We start from the raw sequence: 13693 nt of genomic DNA on the forward strand, positions 1-13693 counted from the left end.
TAAATACCTGAGATATTCAGTAAAAAAACAACACAAATCCTTTTTCTTAAGAGGTCATTATATTGCATCTTTCATATACATATAAACATTTACGTAATCTCTAATCAAATTTTTGTAAAGCCCATGATTTGTCCTCCATGCTCAGTATTATCGCCTGTTCAATTTTTTCATGCAACCAAGCTAATATTTCTTTGGGTCCTGAAATCTTTATTTGCTGTTCTCCTTGGGTAGTTTCATTCTAAAATATTAAAACTTTAGACCTGTTTTTCATTGGCTTTAGTAGTAAAACATACTTGTCTCATATTTATAATTAGTTCTACAGAATTCATTTTTGGCATCGAAATTATGTCATCCAAATCCATTTCCCATTCAATCTCCCATGAAGACCAAAGAGTGCATTTGTTTACTCTGATAATGTGTCTGTAAGAGAGCACGTGAATATGCTCATATTAAGTCTAGTTTATACTTACTCTAGTGAAACTATAATAATGGATTTTCCAGTTCTGTCAATTGCGGCGTGTGCCCAGTATTTATCATTTGAAAAGCGCGAGTTTCCGATCGTCTCTAAAAGATAGTGACCCAGAGATTCGTATACGGAAAAAGGCGTCAATCCCTTGAAAATAATTTGCGTAATTAGTTGCATTTTACGCCCGTTAAATTCTTACTAGAATACTCCGATATCGCGTAAGTCTTTGATGAATCTTTATGGGCTCCCCAAGAATAAAAGCCCTGCGCAGGGACTCTTTGGCTATCTCCACAAAATCCGACTTTTCATCCTGATGTTTAGTAATAAGGGAAATAAGAGCTTTCCCTGATGTTTTAAAAAACATTTCCCCATCACAATAACTGTTCACTACAATAAAATATCCTCAATTGTAGCTCCTAATTACCAACAATCCCTTTACTACCATTGTAACTCTTAATAAACAATTGCGACAAAGCAATGGGAACTGCCACCTCAAAGCTCCTACCGCTTTTCACGATGCTTTTTGGCAAAATTGCCGAGTCGTTATTGTTCCTGACTACAGTGACGCTGCCTCTTTTTATGCTGTGTTTAGAATGAGATGCCTGTTCTATATTAAAATTGGGAAACACGTCCAAAATGCAGGTTTCAAGAGCTGCCGGAGACATCACCATGTGGCCGAGAAGGCACTGAAATCCGTAGAATATCGTCGATGCCACATTTGAGGTGCTTTGCAGTACTGCCTGAAAGTTTCGATTTCGATAAATAGTTTGAGAATGAGTAGTTAATAAAAGTTATTCACTTCAACTCCAGTTTGTCGGTCGAAGCTATTCACCAGGACTTGAAGCCCCAAAACTTGCGAATAATATTGTTGTAAAAATCGGCCAGTAACGTGGTTTATTAGGCCTTCAATGGCGCTGCTTGTGTCCTGATTACTGTCCATCCATTCTGCAGGAGCAACTCTAAAATAAAAGTAAAAACCGTTCCTGCTTTAAATGTTTTAGAAAGTTTACTTGTGGTGCACCCCTTCCAGAGGCATATAAGGAGCCATATTGTGAGGGAATAAATAGTCCAGAACCCTGTTAATCCTTATAGTGCTGCTGGTTGAGCTCATTTGAATTCTGTTTGAGATTGTTAGTTGAACACCGAAGCTTGATAAGGTCATCAATTCAATTTGCGCCGGTTTCTGGCGTGTGTCTGCAGTTACTTCCTGAAACGCCTTTTCTTTCGTCTTGTTTGATTTATAACTCGTTTTTAGACTTACATTGCATAATTTGGCAGATAAATTCCTTTTAATTGCTGTCAAATCCTCGACATAAGCGGAAGCCAAGCTGTAGTCTCTGCCAAACTTTTGATTGTCCTTCAGGAGATCTGCTACAGTAGACCAAAGATCGTTTTCGATGTTCAAGCTAATATCACTTAAATTTATCTTGATATATCTGTAATTTTGAAAATTTCGCTCAGTCTGCTTGAACGTGATTGCTCTGACTAGGGAGTGATTATTAGGCACTTCACCAGAATGAAAAACTGGTTGGAAAACTATGCAATTGCTGTGCTTATTGTCAATTTGCAGATAGTTCAGACGGAAATCGATGTATCGAAATTTCGGAGATTTCCTAAAGTGACAGTAAACGGCTGGTGTGTAAGTTCGACGAATTTCAGCGAAGAAGGGCTTTAGCATAAACATCTTTTCAAAGTCAATATGCACGTAATCTTTAATCTGACATTTCTTGTGGATCGAGCTTCTTTTGTACTTATCCTCAATCCAAGATGCCAACTCCAAAGTCAAAGTTTTCCATTTATGACCAACGTTCACCTCCCAAATGGACGGGGAGTCACAGAGGCTTGCATACAAATGCTCTTTTATATCGTTGTCTGAAGTAAATAAGGACAGCCCTATCCCTGATATTGATAGAATTGTTTCAAGAGTGCAGAACTCTTTGAATCGCGTTGTTAAGACGTTTTCGAAGATTCTTTGCTCTTGTGTGAAGAGCAGCACTCTTTGAGAACCCTCGCTAAAAGTTTGGTTGATGCGGGACTTTTTAATGCGTTAAAAAACGTTTACTACTTACACAAAGCAGGCCCAATAGATGATAATTTTGTCTTTCCTCACTTTTTTATTTAGCTTATTAGGGGTACTACCAGAACTATCTGAATCATCACTGGATGACGATTCCTGTAAACTTGAAGTTGGGGTCACTGATTGGAATTTAATTTTCTCCTCTCCATAACTAGAATTGATTCATTTTAATGGTATTCCCAAAGTGAACACTTCTTACCCATCCTTGTGAATATCCAGTACAAATCCACTCCCTTTATTATTGTAAATATTCCAGGTCAGAACCCTCGATAGAACAGGATTGTCCCAGGTATACAAGAGACTGTGGCCCGGATTAAGCAAACTGACGTGGCTTTGGTCTTTTTGCTGAATTTTCAAATAGAGATCTTCGCAGTAGTTTCTGACCAACACGGGACAATCTCCTGGGGTATATTCGTAGAATGTTATGAGGAAGGGACCGGAATTGCCACCCGTTACTTCAACAGTTAGGGCAGTCTAAAATAAAAGTAAGTTCTTCCATTATTCAGAGAAACATTCAGCATAAGTAGGGTTTTCTGTGCTTATTATAAATTTTTAATGTAGATGTTAGTGTACCCCTTTATCCATTCGAAGAACCGTCTTATGTTGTCTAGAAGTAAATACGGCTTGCGAAATTAAGTTGCTCTCCCTGTATTTGACAAAAATTTGCATCGAGAGGGTGTCTGGCCAAAAAACGACACTTTGTGACGGCTCCAAGTCGATCCAAAGGTCAGTTTTTTCGTTATCCTCCATGAACCTATATAATAGATTCCACCAAGCTGGTAAAAGATGCTTATGATATAACTAACCTTAGTCTCTTTTCGCTGTTATTGCTCACTAAGAAACTCGGCAAAATCGAGATAATTTTCGACAGTCTTGGGCAGAAATGACTTAAATTTGATTGCATTAAGAACATATACCGCTTTTTCCTTTCGTTATCTTTACATACGACCAATCCCATTGTACCTGAACATTCAACTGAAAAATCACTAGACCACATCGAGTCATATACTTTGATGTTAAGAGTCTGTTTGCTGTGCCTCTTATAGGAGAAAAGTAGTATATCGTCGTTGGGGCAATCCTGTATATTAGGTGAATTTGAGGCCTATAAAGTCTCAATTTATAAAAGTATTTTGTGCTTAGAATGATATTATACTTTAACTTTCAATGGAAGACCGGTTTTGTTAACAATCCAATAAGGGGAATAGAAAATTAAATTGCAACTTCCCTCTCTTTCGCATTTGACGTTAATATACACGTCGTTTCTTTCACTCTTTTGATCGGAGCTCATGAGGATGAGCTTGTCGTCTAGATGTCCAGTGACACTGAGCTGACCAGTCCAGGTTAGAGTGTTATAAGTGATTTTTATGGCAAATTTTTGGTCTCTGGTCAAGTCTAATGAATAAATGCTGCATTTTTCTCCAGGCTCGGCTTTAGCAGCCTAAAAACGTTTTTTTAAAAGAAACTGAAGCTGAAGTAATTCAAGCACGAATACCTGTTTAAGTGCAAGATTCTTAACTTCCAAAGCATATGGCAAATAATTTTGCACAGTTAAAGGAGGCAATAGGGTAATCAAATAATTCGGCACTGAGTGGGCTAGCGAGTTTTTGAGATCTAGATTTTTCCTTAACGTAGCCCTTAAGGCAAAAATCTCCAAGTTAGAGTTATTTTTAGGTTTGCATACCAAATTGTACGCTACATCCATTTCGCGTGCCATATCGTTCCACCACATACCCGAATCTGAGGCATAATGCCCTCTAAAGAAGTAATAAGAATCAGTGTTGAAATACAATATTAAGAGTTTTAGTAGTCTCACTCTGCATAAGCTGGCTGAACAAATAATTTGCAATGGTACGCAATATAAAGGGGAACATTGTATGTTTCATGCGCTTCCAAAATGGCGATTCTCATGGTAGTTTCGAACGGATTGGTTACTTCGCCTAAGGGCTCAATATTCATCTGCTGCAGTACTGAAGGCTGATACAGGATGTTTAGGGCGAAGCATGTTTCGTTGCGGATCTAAAATTGTTTGAGAGTCTTTTCTCGGACTTTAAGGTTTTGCCTCACGTTCGCACCTGTAACGGAGAACAAACTACAATCTCCCGGCCATTCCTGCCAATGCTATGCCTAATAGCAAGGTAGTAGCTAGGCTGCAAAACCCCCTCAAGAGCCTGCAACTTTACAAGCTTTTCCCAGGTCCTTTTGGAGCTGTTAGTCTGCACTGGTGTGAAATTAGGGATGAAGATTTTGATGTAATGCTTGTTGACTTTATCGTACAAAGAGGAAGTGGTTTCCTGAGGAAAGTTTAAGCTTTGAATGGTGGTAAAATCGTAGCCTTGTTCGTAGTCGTGCTTTAATTCCAACTCTAGATGTCTGCAAAGTAATATATGAGTGTTGGTTTTTTTTGGACCCCAATTGCCCTCACTCTTCTTCAAAAGCCACGCTTTCTTGGTAGAACATTTGAGTGGTGGGACTGTTTGGTGGTGATTCTTCATTTTCGAACTTCTTTATGCTTATCAAAGTGTCTGCTTCAGTCCCTTCAGACTTCTTTTCATACAACTCTATTCTGGTATGCGGCCCAACATCGTTAGTAACATTTATGGATTTTCTATCTTGCTTCACAGACACTATCTTACTCGTGTATTGGGCAATAAGCTCGTTGAATACCTGTCAAGAATGTTTTATTAGTTTCCATTTTTCAATATATTATTATACATATACGGGATGTTCTGAGACGAGAGGAAGATACTTTAATAAGTTTTTTTATGCAACCGGGGAGACGTTTTTCCTGTATTTTGTTGAGTTGAAAATTAGCCCCTTATTTATATGACTTTTTTTTGTTGGAAATAAACTGCATATTCAGCTCTTAAAGAATCTTCCTTTTGTTATCGAACACCCTGCGTTGTACCTTTAAGAACGTGGGTGTAATTGTAATATTCAAAACATCCTTCGCATTAATGATTAAATAAGCACCCTTCACGAATTGTTGTTCTTGGTGCTGCTCTTTAGTTTTACTATCACCCCCTGAGAGCTCGTTTTCATCCTCACTGGACTGTCCACAATCGCTGTCTTCCTGTTCGTTCCAATCCCCTGTAAATAAATCAGATATGGCCGCTGCCAGCTTCTCCATGGCTCCTTCTTCATTTTCGCTGTCGGATTCGTCAAGAAATGCACTGAGGCTCGTTTTAACCCTTCGGTTGACGTTGTGATTAGCCGTGTTCACCGGCTCTAGATACATCATATCTTCTCCAGAGTCTTCACTTTCAGTTGTTGTGTATGACCGACATTTCTTCTGAACAACAGATTTTTTTACCAAGGGCTTCTTGAGATTAGCTGGTTCCTGTTTTGGGTCGTTGATGTATTGGGATTTGTCCTAGAAATAGGGATGTGATTATGTATTGGATTAAGTTAGTAGCTGGCCTCACTTGAAACAAAGACAAATGGCATTCCCAAGGCCTGAATTCCTTTTCTTCTACCGTAATAGGGTCGAGTACAGGCTCCCAACATTGCGCACTTTCATTAAAATAGTTAGCTTGCATGGATACTTCTCCAGAACTGTTCACCAAGTAGTTCCAATCCTGTACTTGCAGTTCTATTGAGGATTTTAGGAGGAGAACTTGTATCTGTTCCAACTCGAAGATGAGGACGAGCTCAAATTTGGGTACTGCTAAATACTGATTGGAAAGGTGAGTGGGCAGATGTTGCGATGTAATTTGGGGCTAAGAAATTTTCATTTTTAACAGAGATTTTTGCTACCAATTCATTTGGTACCTTGCTGACAAAAGGATCCATTTTTCTAGGTTCCCATAAGTCAATTCCTCCACTCGTCCTGGTGCTTAATTTCCTAGGAGTTCTTCTCTCAAAATCTGTTTCGGGTATTTTAAAGTGCTCAACGATGTCATTTAAAATGTCCGTGACTGAGTGCACCACCTGCACGTTTCGTTTGAATGTAAAGTGGAATAAGTTACGGCAAAACCTACCTCAGTGCACAATTTGATGTAGAGCCCCGAAACTGTGAAAATGACCTTTTCGCTGTTGTCTTCGACGTTTCTACTAAGTTCTATATCGCATTGTTTGAGTACCACATACGGCTGGTCAGAGTACTCGCTCAAATCGTAAAACAGGCTGTGCAGCCCCGACAAAGACGTCACTAAATTTAGCCGATTGCAGTGCCTCGAATAATCCACCATAATTTCGCTTTTTGTTATGAAATATCTGAAAAAAATTAACGCGTTTTAATGTGCTGATACTCAGCGAAATTATCACGACCTCTTCTTGTTTGAGGTGGTTTCCACGAGGAACATGAACTCGGGTTTGTTTACTCTTACGGACACAGTCAAACTTTTAGTTTGTCGTTTGTGCTGGTTACAAATTTTGCTCTCCCCTTCATAGCCAGGATTTACTATTCCCATGTCATGGACGTCCTTGGGGATACACTCGAGGACATAAAGAGCAACCTTCTCGCAAAATGGCACGGATAGGGACAGTGATAGTCGACCAACTATGATATCAGCCGATCGATCTCCGCTTTTATTTTGATGGAAGTTAACGTCCACTATTGGTGGCTTGTTAACCGTTATGTTACAAATGTTGTTGTTTCTACCATCTTCTGCTGGAGAACCCAGAACTCTAAAAGATCCTTAATTAAGTAATCTACAGTGAAGTTAGCGCAACTAACATTTTGGTGTGTATATTAGCATCAGGCCCAATTTCTTCGATCAAAATTGTGTCGATGGAGAGTTTGCCATCAGAACTTTTGTCCGTGTATATCACTAATGATGCGTCAATATCGTTGATTTCCAGCTTGCACAAACCGTGGTTTAGATCTCGTATGGGGGAACTCAGCAGTTCGCCAGCGTCAAAGAAAAGAACGATTTTTACCTAAAAGACCATGCCAATGTGGTTGGTTTATTTGAGATTTTGGATAAAATACCTCATCAATTTTGCATTTTCCTGTTAAGAATTTCTGCTTGGGTTCGCAGAAAAAGGCTTCTAATTCTCGGACGTTGTCATCTTGGTCGAATATCTCAGAAATGGGCGATCTGCAAGTGTTCGTGGAGACAAAACGATTATTATTTTTGCTACATTTATAACTAACACTGGGGGCAAGGCGGCACTCTTAGAGCTAAAACGCATTGTTGTTTGCGAACGCACTATCAGAATCAAAAATGTCAAAATGGCACTTGTTTTTAACCGCAAATATACTAGATGTTTTTTATTCCTTCTATCCTGTGTAAAATTCTGTGATATAAATCAGTCAAGTGTGCCATGGATTTCGAAATTGAAAAAAATGCGAGTATTCTCATGGGTCGATTTCGGTTCGCGAGTGATATGTGTTTGGGGTCCCATTACTATGTTTTGTCCTTAGTCAACTTCATCAGTGAAACGAGGAAAGAACATTTTTGTGTAAGATGTTTCAGTTTTAACTTGTGTCCTTTTAGAGGGTGGTAAGTCTTAAAAAAGTTGACTTTCTAAATAAGTTAGCAAACATACAGGGTGTTAAAGTTTCGGATTTTTTTTCTCGTTTTTTTTCTGTACAACTCGTCTAATTTTTGAGATATGGTTTAAATTTAGGATACATATTTTTCATAAGAGCCTACATCCACTGGCCCTTAAAGCCAATTACAAAATCTACAACGTGATATTTTTTGAAGGGTCAGGCCCAATTTTACCCGTCCCGAACTTATTTTGGTATGCCATAGATATCCCCTGATCGGAGATTTTCGCTTTAAATTCACCTTATACACATCTTACCTAATTTGCTCCGGTAGTAAATCCACGATTTTCGCTTCTCCGATATTATCGGTGTAAATCGACATGATCATAGACAGATCCTTTTGGCCTAAAGTTACTTCGATTCTCTCCAACACGGAATCGATTTCCCAATTTTTCTGCAAAGTCTTTGCATTTGTGTATTTCTTTATGTCCATGTTAATGCATATTGGCTCTATCAAGGTTTCCTAAAAATTGGAACTTTCGATAACTAATGTGAGTTCAAAACATTAGACATTTTTGTTCACCTGCATTTCCAGTGTTGAAGTGAGTGTCATAACTCCTCGGGTTATGACCACTTCTTTAAGTTTCACCAAAATGTTCTCAACCACTCCATTTTCGGCTTCCTTAAAAAAGTTCTCTATTCTGAGGTTTCCTAAAAGGCTCATTATTAGAAATAATTCATTAACTTCGAGGTATTACCTGTATCTATAACCAAAACGTTGGGCGATGATGATTTTTGTGGTATAAGGAAAACTGGACCAGATACATTAATTGACAAGCTAATCTTGGTCTTATTTTTAAGGGTATCTGTAGCAGATTTTATTGCTTTGCTTACAAGGTTCAGGTATTTTTCCACATAGTCTAATATTTCCAAGTTTATGACAAATCTCTATGGTTCAAACAGTGTTAGTATTGAATTATGGTTAGTTAATTCCTCACCTGTAATTGTACCATCAATTTGTACAGAAATATAAAATGAATACGTCCCAGTTGAAACTTAAAACTACCATCAAAAACATCTCCGTACTGTTTATCTAGGACTTCGTTGCTTTTCAGATGACACGCGTTTCTCACGTATTTGACTTCAAAAACTTTGTCCTCATCTGTATACAAAACCTGCAGAAATATCACAATATTCAACTAGCCTTAAACCGTTCATGTAGTTACCTTAGAGTACATAGAGACTTGCGATAGATGCTCCACATTCACGTTAGCCAAATAGCTCCGAAACACAAACCTCTCGTTGGCTCTAAACAGGAAGTCGATTTCCAGGCCTGATAGTTGCACGTTTATGATATCAAAGTCGGAGTCACAAACCACGATGTTCAGATCACTCATCCTCGCTGATTGCGAGAATTTTACAGATCCAGGAGGTACTGGAACCTCCGATGGTTTATGAAGAGTTTCACTAATGCCCTCTATGTACTTCTTCACCAGTCTCTTCAAGTACTGAGAGGCTTGTTCTTGGAATCTAAAGAAGATCTATTTAGTTAACTGGAGACTATGCGGGAATTGCTTTACTTGTTGCTCAGATATTTTGAGTATTGTATAATGGTGTGAAAGGCCTCCTGGTGCAGCAGCAAATTAAGAGTGCCACAGTTGGCTACCAGAGAAGTCTCTACTCCATGAAAATGCGTCCAGAAGTCTGGGCACTTTGCATTTACCTTATTTAATAAAATGTTTAATATTAAGGTTAACGTATGGCCATACACGTACTTTTCTGTACAAGATGGTAAGAACGTCTCCATTATTGGGCAAAGGAGTGAAGATAAGATCCAAATACTGCCCACTAGAAGTGGTGTGCAGCTTGTCGGTTAACAGCACGCTGTGCATTGAAATTTGATAGGCAGGGCCGAAGGTCATGAAAGCCACATCCATAGAGAATTGACCGAAACGCAACATAAGGTACTGTCGATCTGTGCAGTCGCTCGATTTGGAGAAGAGAACAGAGAACTAAGAAAGGTTGCAACATGCTCACTGTATTGTAATTTCAAATGGTTACCTCATTCACAACCACACCGTATAAAGTCTCAATGTTGTTGTTCGGTGAAATGTTGTCTTCTAAACCTGGCAAATCGACGGTTCTTGCCCAGGCTTCGTTCATGTTGTTCTTCGGTACTTGAAACTCTACGCTCTTGCTAAAAAGGGACAGTTTACAGACAATGTTGCCTAAGAAAACTGTTTTCTATTTTCTTCAATCAAACAATGTTTGAAGGTCTTGGAAGAAAAAGCCATCGAAGGTGAATTTAGAAGAACTTACTCTTTACTAACTTTGCGTTTATCATGCTCATTCATAGCTTTGTGCTTCCGGTACTTATAAGTGTCAGGCAAAGTGATTTTTTCGAGAATCACGTTTAAAGCTTCATTTTGCGAAATCTCTTCAATTTTATCCCTCTGATAAATATCTGGCTGCATGGCCTCTGAGACAACATTAATCCGTATTTGTTCAATGTTGAAAAATTTCAGAATACAGCCGATCTTCCTTTCTGAAATGTTCAATTTCAAGGTGTTGCATGAAATATTGAATTTTAACCTGCAAATGAAAAATTATGTAGGTAGAAGTGTTTGGAACTTGTCAAGACCCCTACCGAGGTATTGAATCGAGATCTAGAGCGGCAATAGCATAGACAGCATTAAAGGTGGTTTTAGGCACTATATGCATAACTGTATCTTTTTCGTTCCTCGCGTCCTTCCAATGGTCATTTTTATCACAGAATATCACTTGAAAATTTGTGCAGTCTGCAAGGAAATTGTTCAAGACCTCTTCGTTTTTAATTTATGTCAGATTTACCAATGTGAAGCTTGGAATAAAGCTGCTCTTCCATCTCCATTTTTGTAGTGCTCTCGGTGATTTGAGTCTGTTGACATATTTCGGTGCGTATCCAGTACTTGCCTAAATCGATCACCAAAACGTTTTGTTTAGGCCTGAAATCACCAAATTTTGACTTAAATAAATGGCAATTAACTGATACTTACAACACGTAAGAGCTTGTTTCTGGTATAACGAAATAGGGGCATTTGATGTTCAAGTTTAATTCCCATTTTCTTCTAATGGCCTTCGTGGCAAATCCATGTAATACTTCAGGTATTTTCTGGAAAACTCCCATCAAATTAGGTTTTTCAGAGGTATTCTCAGTCTGCAGAAAGGTCTCCAGTTCTTCTAGGAAGGGCTGCAATTTATATAATAAATAAACAATTCTCATTATAACACCGCAGCAACCTTATTGTAAATACAATCAACAGAGTTCAGCGTCATTTGCAGTCTGTAGGGACACGTACTGCCCATCAATTTCTCTAAATTTGATGTAAAAACAAAGGCTGGGCTGTCCTTTAAATGCTCAGAGGACACAATAGTGCTGGAAGTGTTATTGGGGCCGCTGCCCTCTATTATTATTCCCTCAATTTTTAAAGAAGCCTTGAAAGAATCATCTATGAAATTCGGTTTTACGGTGAGCAGTGTTTGAGTGAGGGTTGCCGTTAGGACCTCTTTGGTTTTATTGGAGAGGCTTAAGTTAAAATTTCCCAATTTGAAGTTGAATGTGTGGTCTAGAAGAGAGATTTTGGCCATTTGGTCTTTCTGTCCTTGTGCTTATGTGTGTGATCTAAAATCTTACCTATTTTGCGTATCTTTTCGTCTTTGTCGTAGTACCCAATTTTTTCGCAGAGAACTACTTTCTCAGGAGAAGGGAGAAGGGACCAAAAGCTTTTTTCATTTTGACTTTTTGATTGCATCTAAAGGATTATATTTACATTACATCAGGAAAATATCTCTAATCTCTATTTACCAATAGTCTGGTATGTTGCCTGGCAATAACCACATTAAGCACAGACAAATTATCTTCGTGTTTCTGCAAATCGAGCCTGAGCTCAATGTCATTAGGGTTGCTAATAATCTGTTTGTAAGTCTCCATGTACTCCTTATATTGGCTTCTAATTTTCTTCATTCGAGTCCACGTTAAAGGTCTCACGCGTTGCTCCAAGGTCGCCCAGTAGGCGTACTTCCACCAGATCCTCTGATTTTCTAAAACTCTCTCTCTGGGTCTCTCTGATAAAAACTGCCAACTGGTCAGCATTCTCTGCAAGTTATCCATGACCCCCATTAAAGAGTTATATTGTTCCTTGTAAATTTGTACATTGCAGTCTTGGACAATAAAATCTGTGTTAATGTCAGCCACATGGCCTGTCTTAGACTTGTTTATGGTCATTTTAACTTTAGAAACCATGGGATTGAGAACTGAAAACCAATATCTTTATGTTCATTTGATTTTACTCACAGAGTTCTCTCTTACCGAATTTGAAGTCATCTCCTTCGTATGAATGTTTTTGCAGGCTGGTCACCATGGTGTTTCTCCACTCATAGTACTGTGAGGGCAAGTCCCAGGATTTGTGTGTAACATTCGGATTTACGTAAGCAGACAAGGCTTCGATTTTAATCAAATAGTTTCCGTTTTGCGAATTCGGTTGATAGGTGCTTCTTTTCCATTTATTATTCGTATTTTCAGCTGTAATTGTCCCTATACAAAGTCCTGCAGCCATCGGTAAAGGAGTACTATATTCATCTTCATATCTAATGTGAATGTTCATTATGTTGATTTGCAAGTAGTTTAAGATGTTGGACACCAAGTGTTCAGCGAAAGCCGAAGGACCTGTATGTGAAATTTCAGTTTCTAAATGATGTTTAATGTAAAGTATCTAATTTCGTGCCTCCCAAAATTCCTCCTTCACATTCTAGATGTTCCAAGATTCGTTTTTTAAAGGCCCTAATCAGCCTTTTGTTTTTGTCCGAGTCAAACGGGTCGTTTCGAACTATTGGGTTGACGATCATGTGAATGTCTTCGATCGTGACCGTAACAGGTTGGCTCCACAGGGCTGTCCATGGAATTTCCAGACATATTTTCCCAATAGTGCCCACTTTTACTTCAATTGGTAGCCCTAATTCATACTAAAAATATTGTATTTAAGGATCCGTTTGGGGAAAGGTTACTTGTGCCTACCAAAGCCTCGGGTTTGAGCTTTAAGTCACTCAGCTGTGCAGTACCGGAGAATATTCCCACGTTTAAATTCCCGGTGTCCAAATCCTGGACATATTTCCCTAGAAGTTGGTTTAAGATTCGGGCTACTGTACCTTCCAACATTCTGCAATTTTTTTTATATCTCCATTAAATTTATGTAACCTATTTCAGTTTTAATTACCTTGAAATGATTTATGGAATCACCTGATCTGAACTACAGTGATACTTTCCTATGTGGCGGTGTTATTGCTAGTAGAATTTTCTGTTTAGTTCTACTGTTTCAGCAACTTAATAAATAAATCTCGACATGATGATTCTTGCTTAACCGTGAATTATAATCCAGTTTTTTCAGTAATAACTGTGTATAAGGTGTTGTTTAACGTCATGACCGGGTTTCTATCGATTTTTCCGCAGGGCAATGGTTTGTGACGACAGGGGTGGAAAATTGAAGGAAAACTTCCCACACGGAATGAGGCAAAATGCCATCTGTTGTCGGTATCGATAGGGATTTAGAGCAGTTTTCTCCAGAAGTTTCTGGTTGTGTGATATTTTTTTAAAAACTATACGATGGGCGGCAGAAAATACGTATCGTATGGGATTTTTTAAAATTTATTAGAAAATTTAATTCTTGGTAAAAGTTTGTGC

At 38.5% G+C, this 13693-nt stretch overlaps 1 protein-coding gene across 1 annotated transcript; it reads right to left on the reverse strand.

Annotated features, from left to right (window-relative positions):
- Positions 1–39: 39 nt before the first annotated feature.
- On the reverse strand, positions 40–13446 carry LOC136413106 (intermembrane lipid transfer protein VPS13A-like). Its single transcript, XM_066396480.1, has 43 exons — positions 13230–13446; positions 13031–13172; positions 12741–12978; positions 12326–12682; positions 11822–12270; positions 11651–11768; positions 11257–11582; positions 11013–11206; positions 10828–10961; positions 10625–10775; positions 10297–10569; positions 10039–10174; positions 9753–9989; positions 9558–9700; positions 9204–9507; positions 8976–9152; positions 8736–8925; positions 8561–8688; positions 8295–8500; positions 7474–7582; positions 7219–7421; positions 6810–7169; positions 6521–6755; positions 6312–6470; positions 5966–6259; positions 5449–5913; positions 4966–5207; positions 4616–4913; positions 4357–4559; positions 4036–4297; positions 3697–3981; positions 3350–3645; positions 3117–3297; positions 2743–3017; positions 2536–2694; positions 1728–2478; positions 1477–1673; positions 1266–1425; positions 909–1206; positions 666–853; positions 471–613; positions 294–420; positions 40–238 (listed from the first exon to the last, which is right to left on the reverse strand). The coding sequence occupies exons 2-43, from the start codon at positions 13169–13171 to the stop codon at positions 101–103; spliced, it is 9930 nt and encodes a 3309-aa protein (XP_066252577.1). The 5' UTR covers position 13172; positions 13230–13446; the 3' UTR covers positions 40–100.
- Positions 13447–13693: the final 247 nt, after the last annotated feature.

The sequence above is a fragment of the Euwallacea similis genome, chromosome 13 (assembly GCF_039881205.1).
Source record: "Euwallacea similis isolate ESF13 chromosome 13, ESF131.1, whole genome shotgun sequence".
Lineage (NCBI taxonomy): Eukaryota > Metazoa > Arthropoda > Insecta > Coleoptera > Curculionidae > Euwallacea > Euwallacea similis.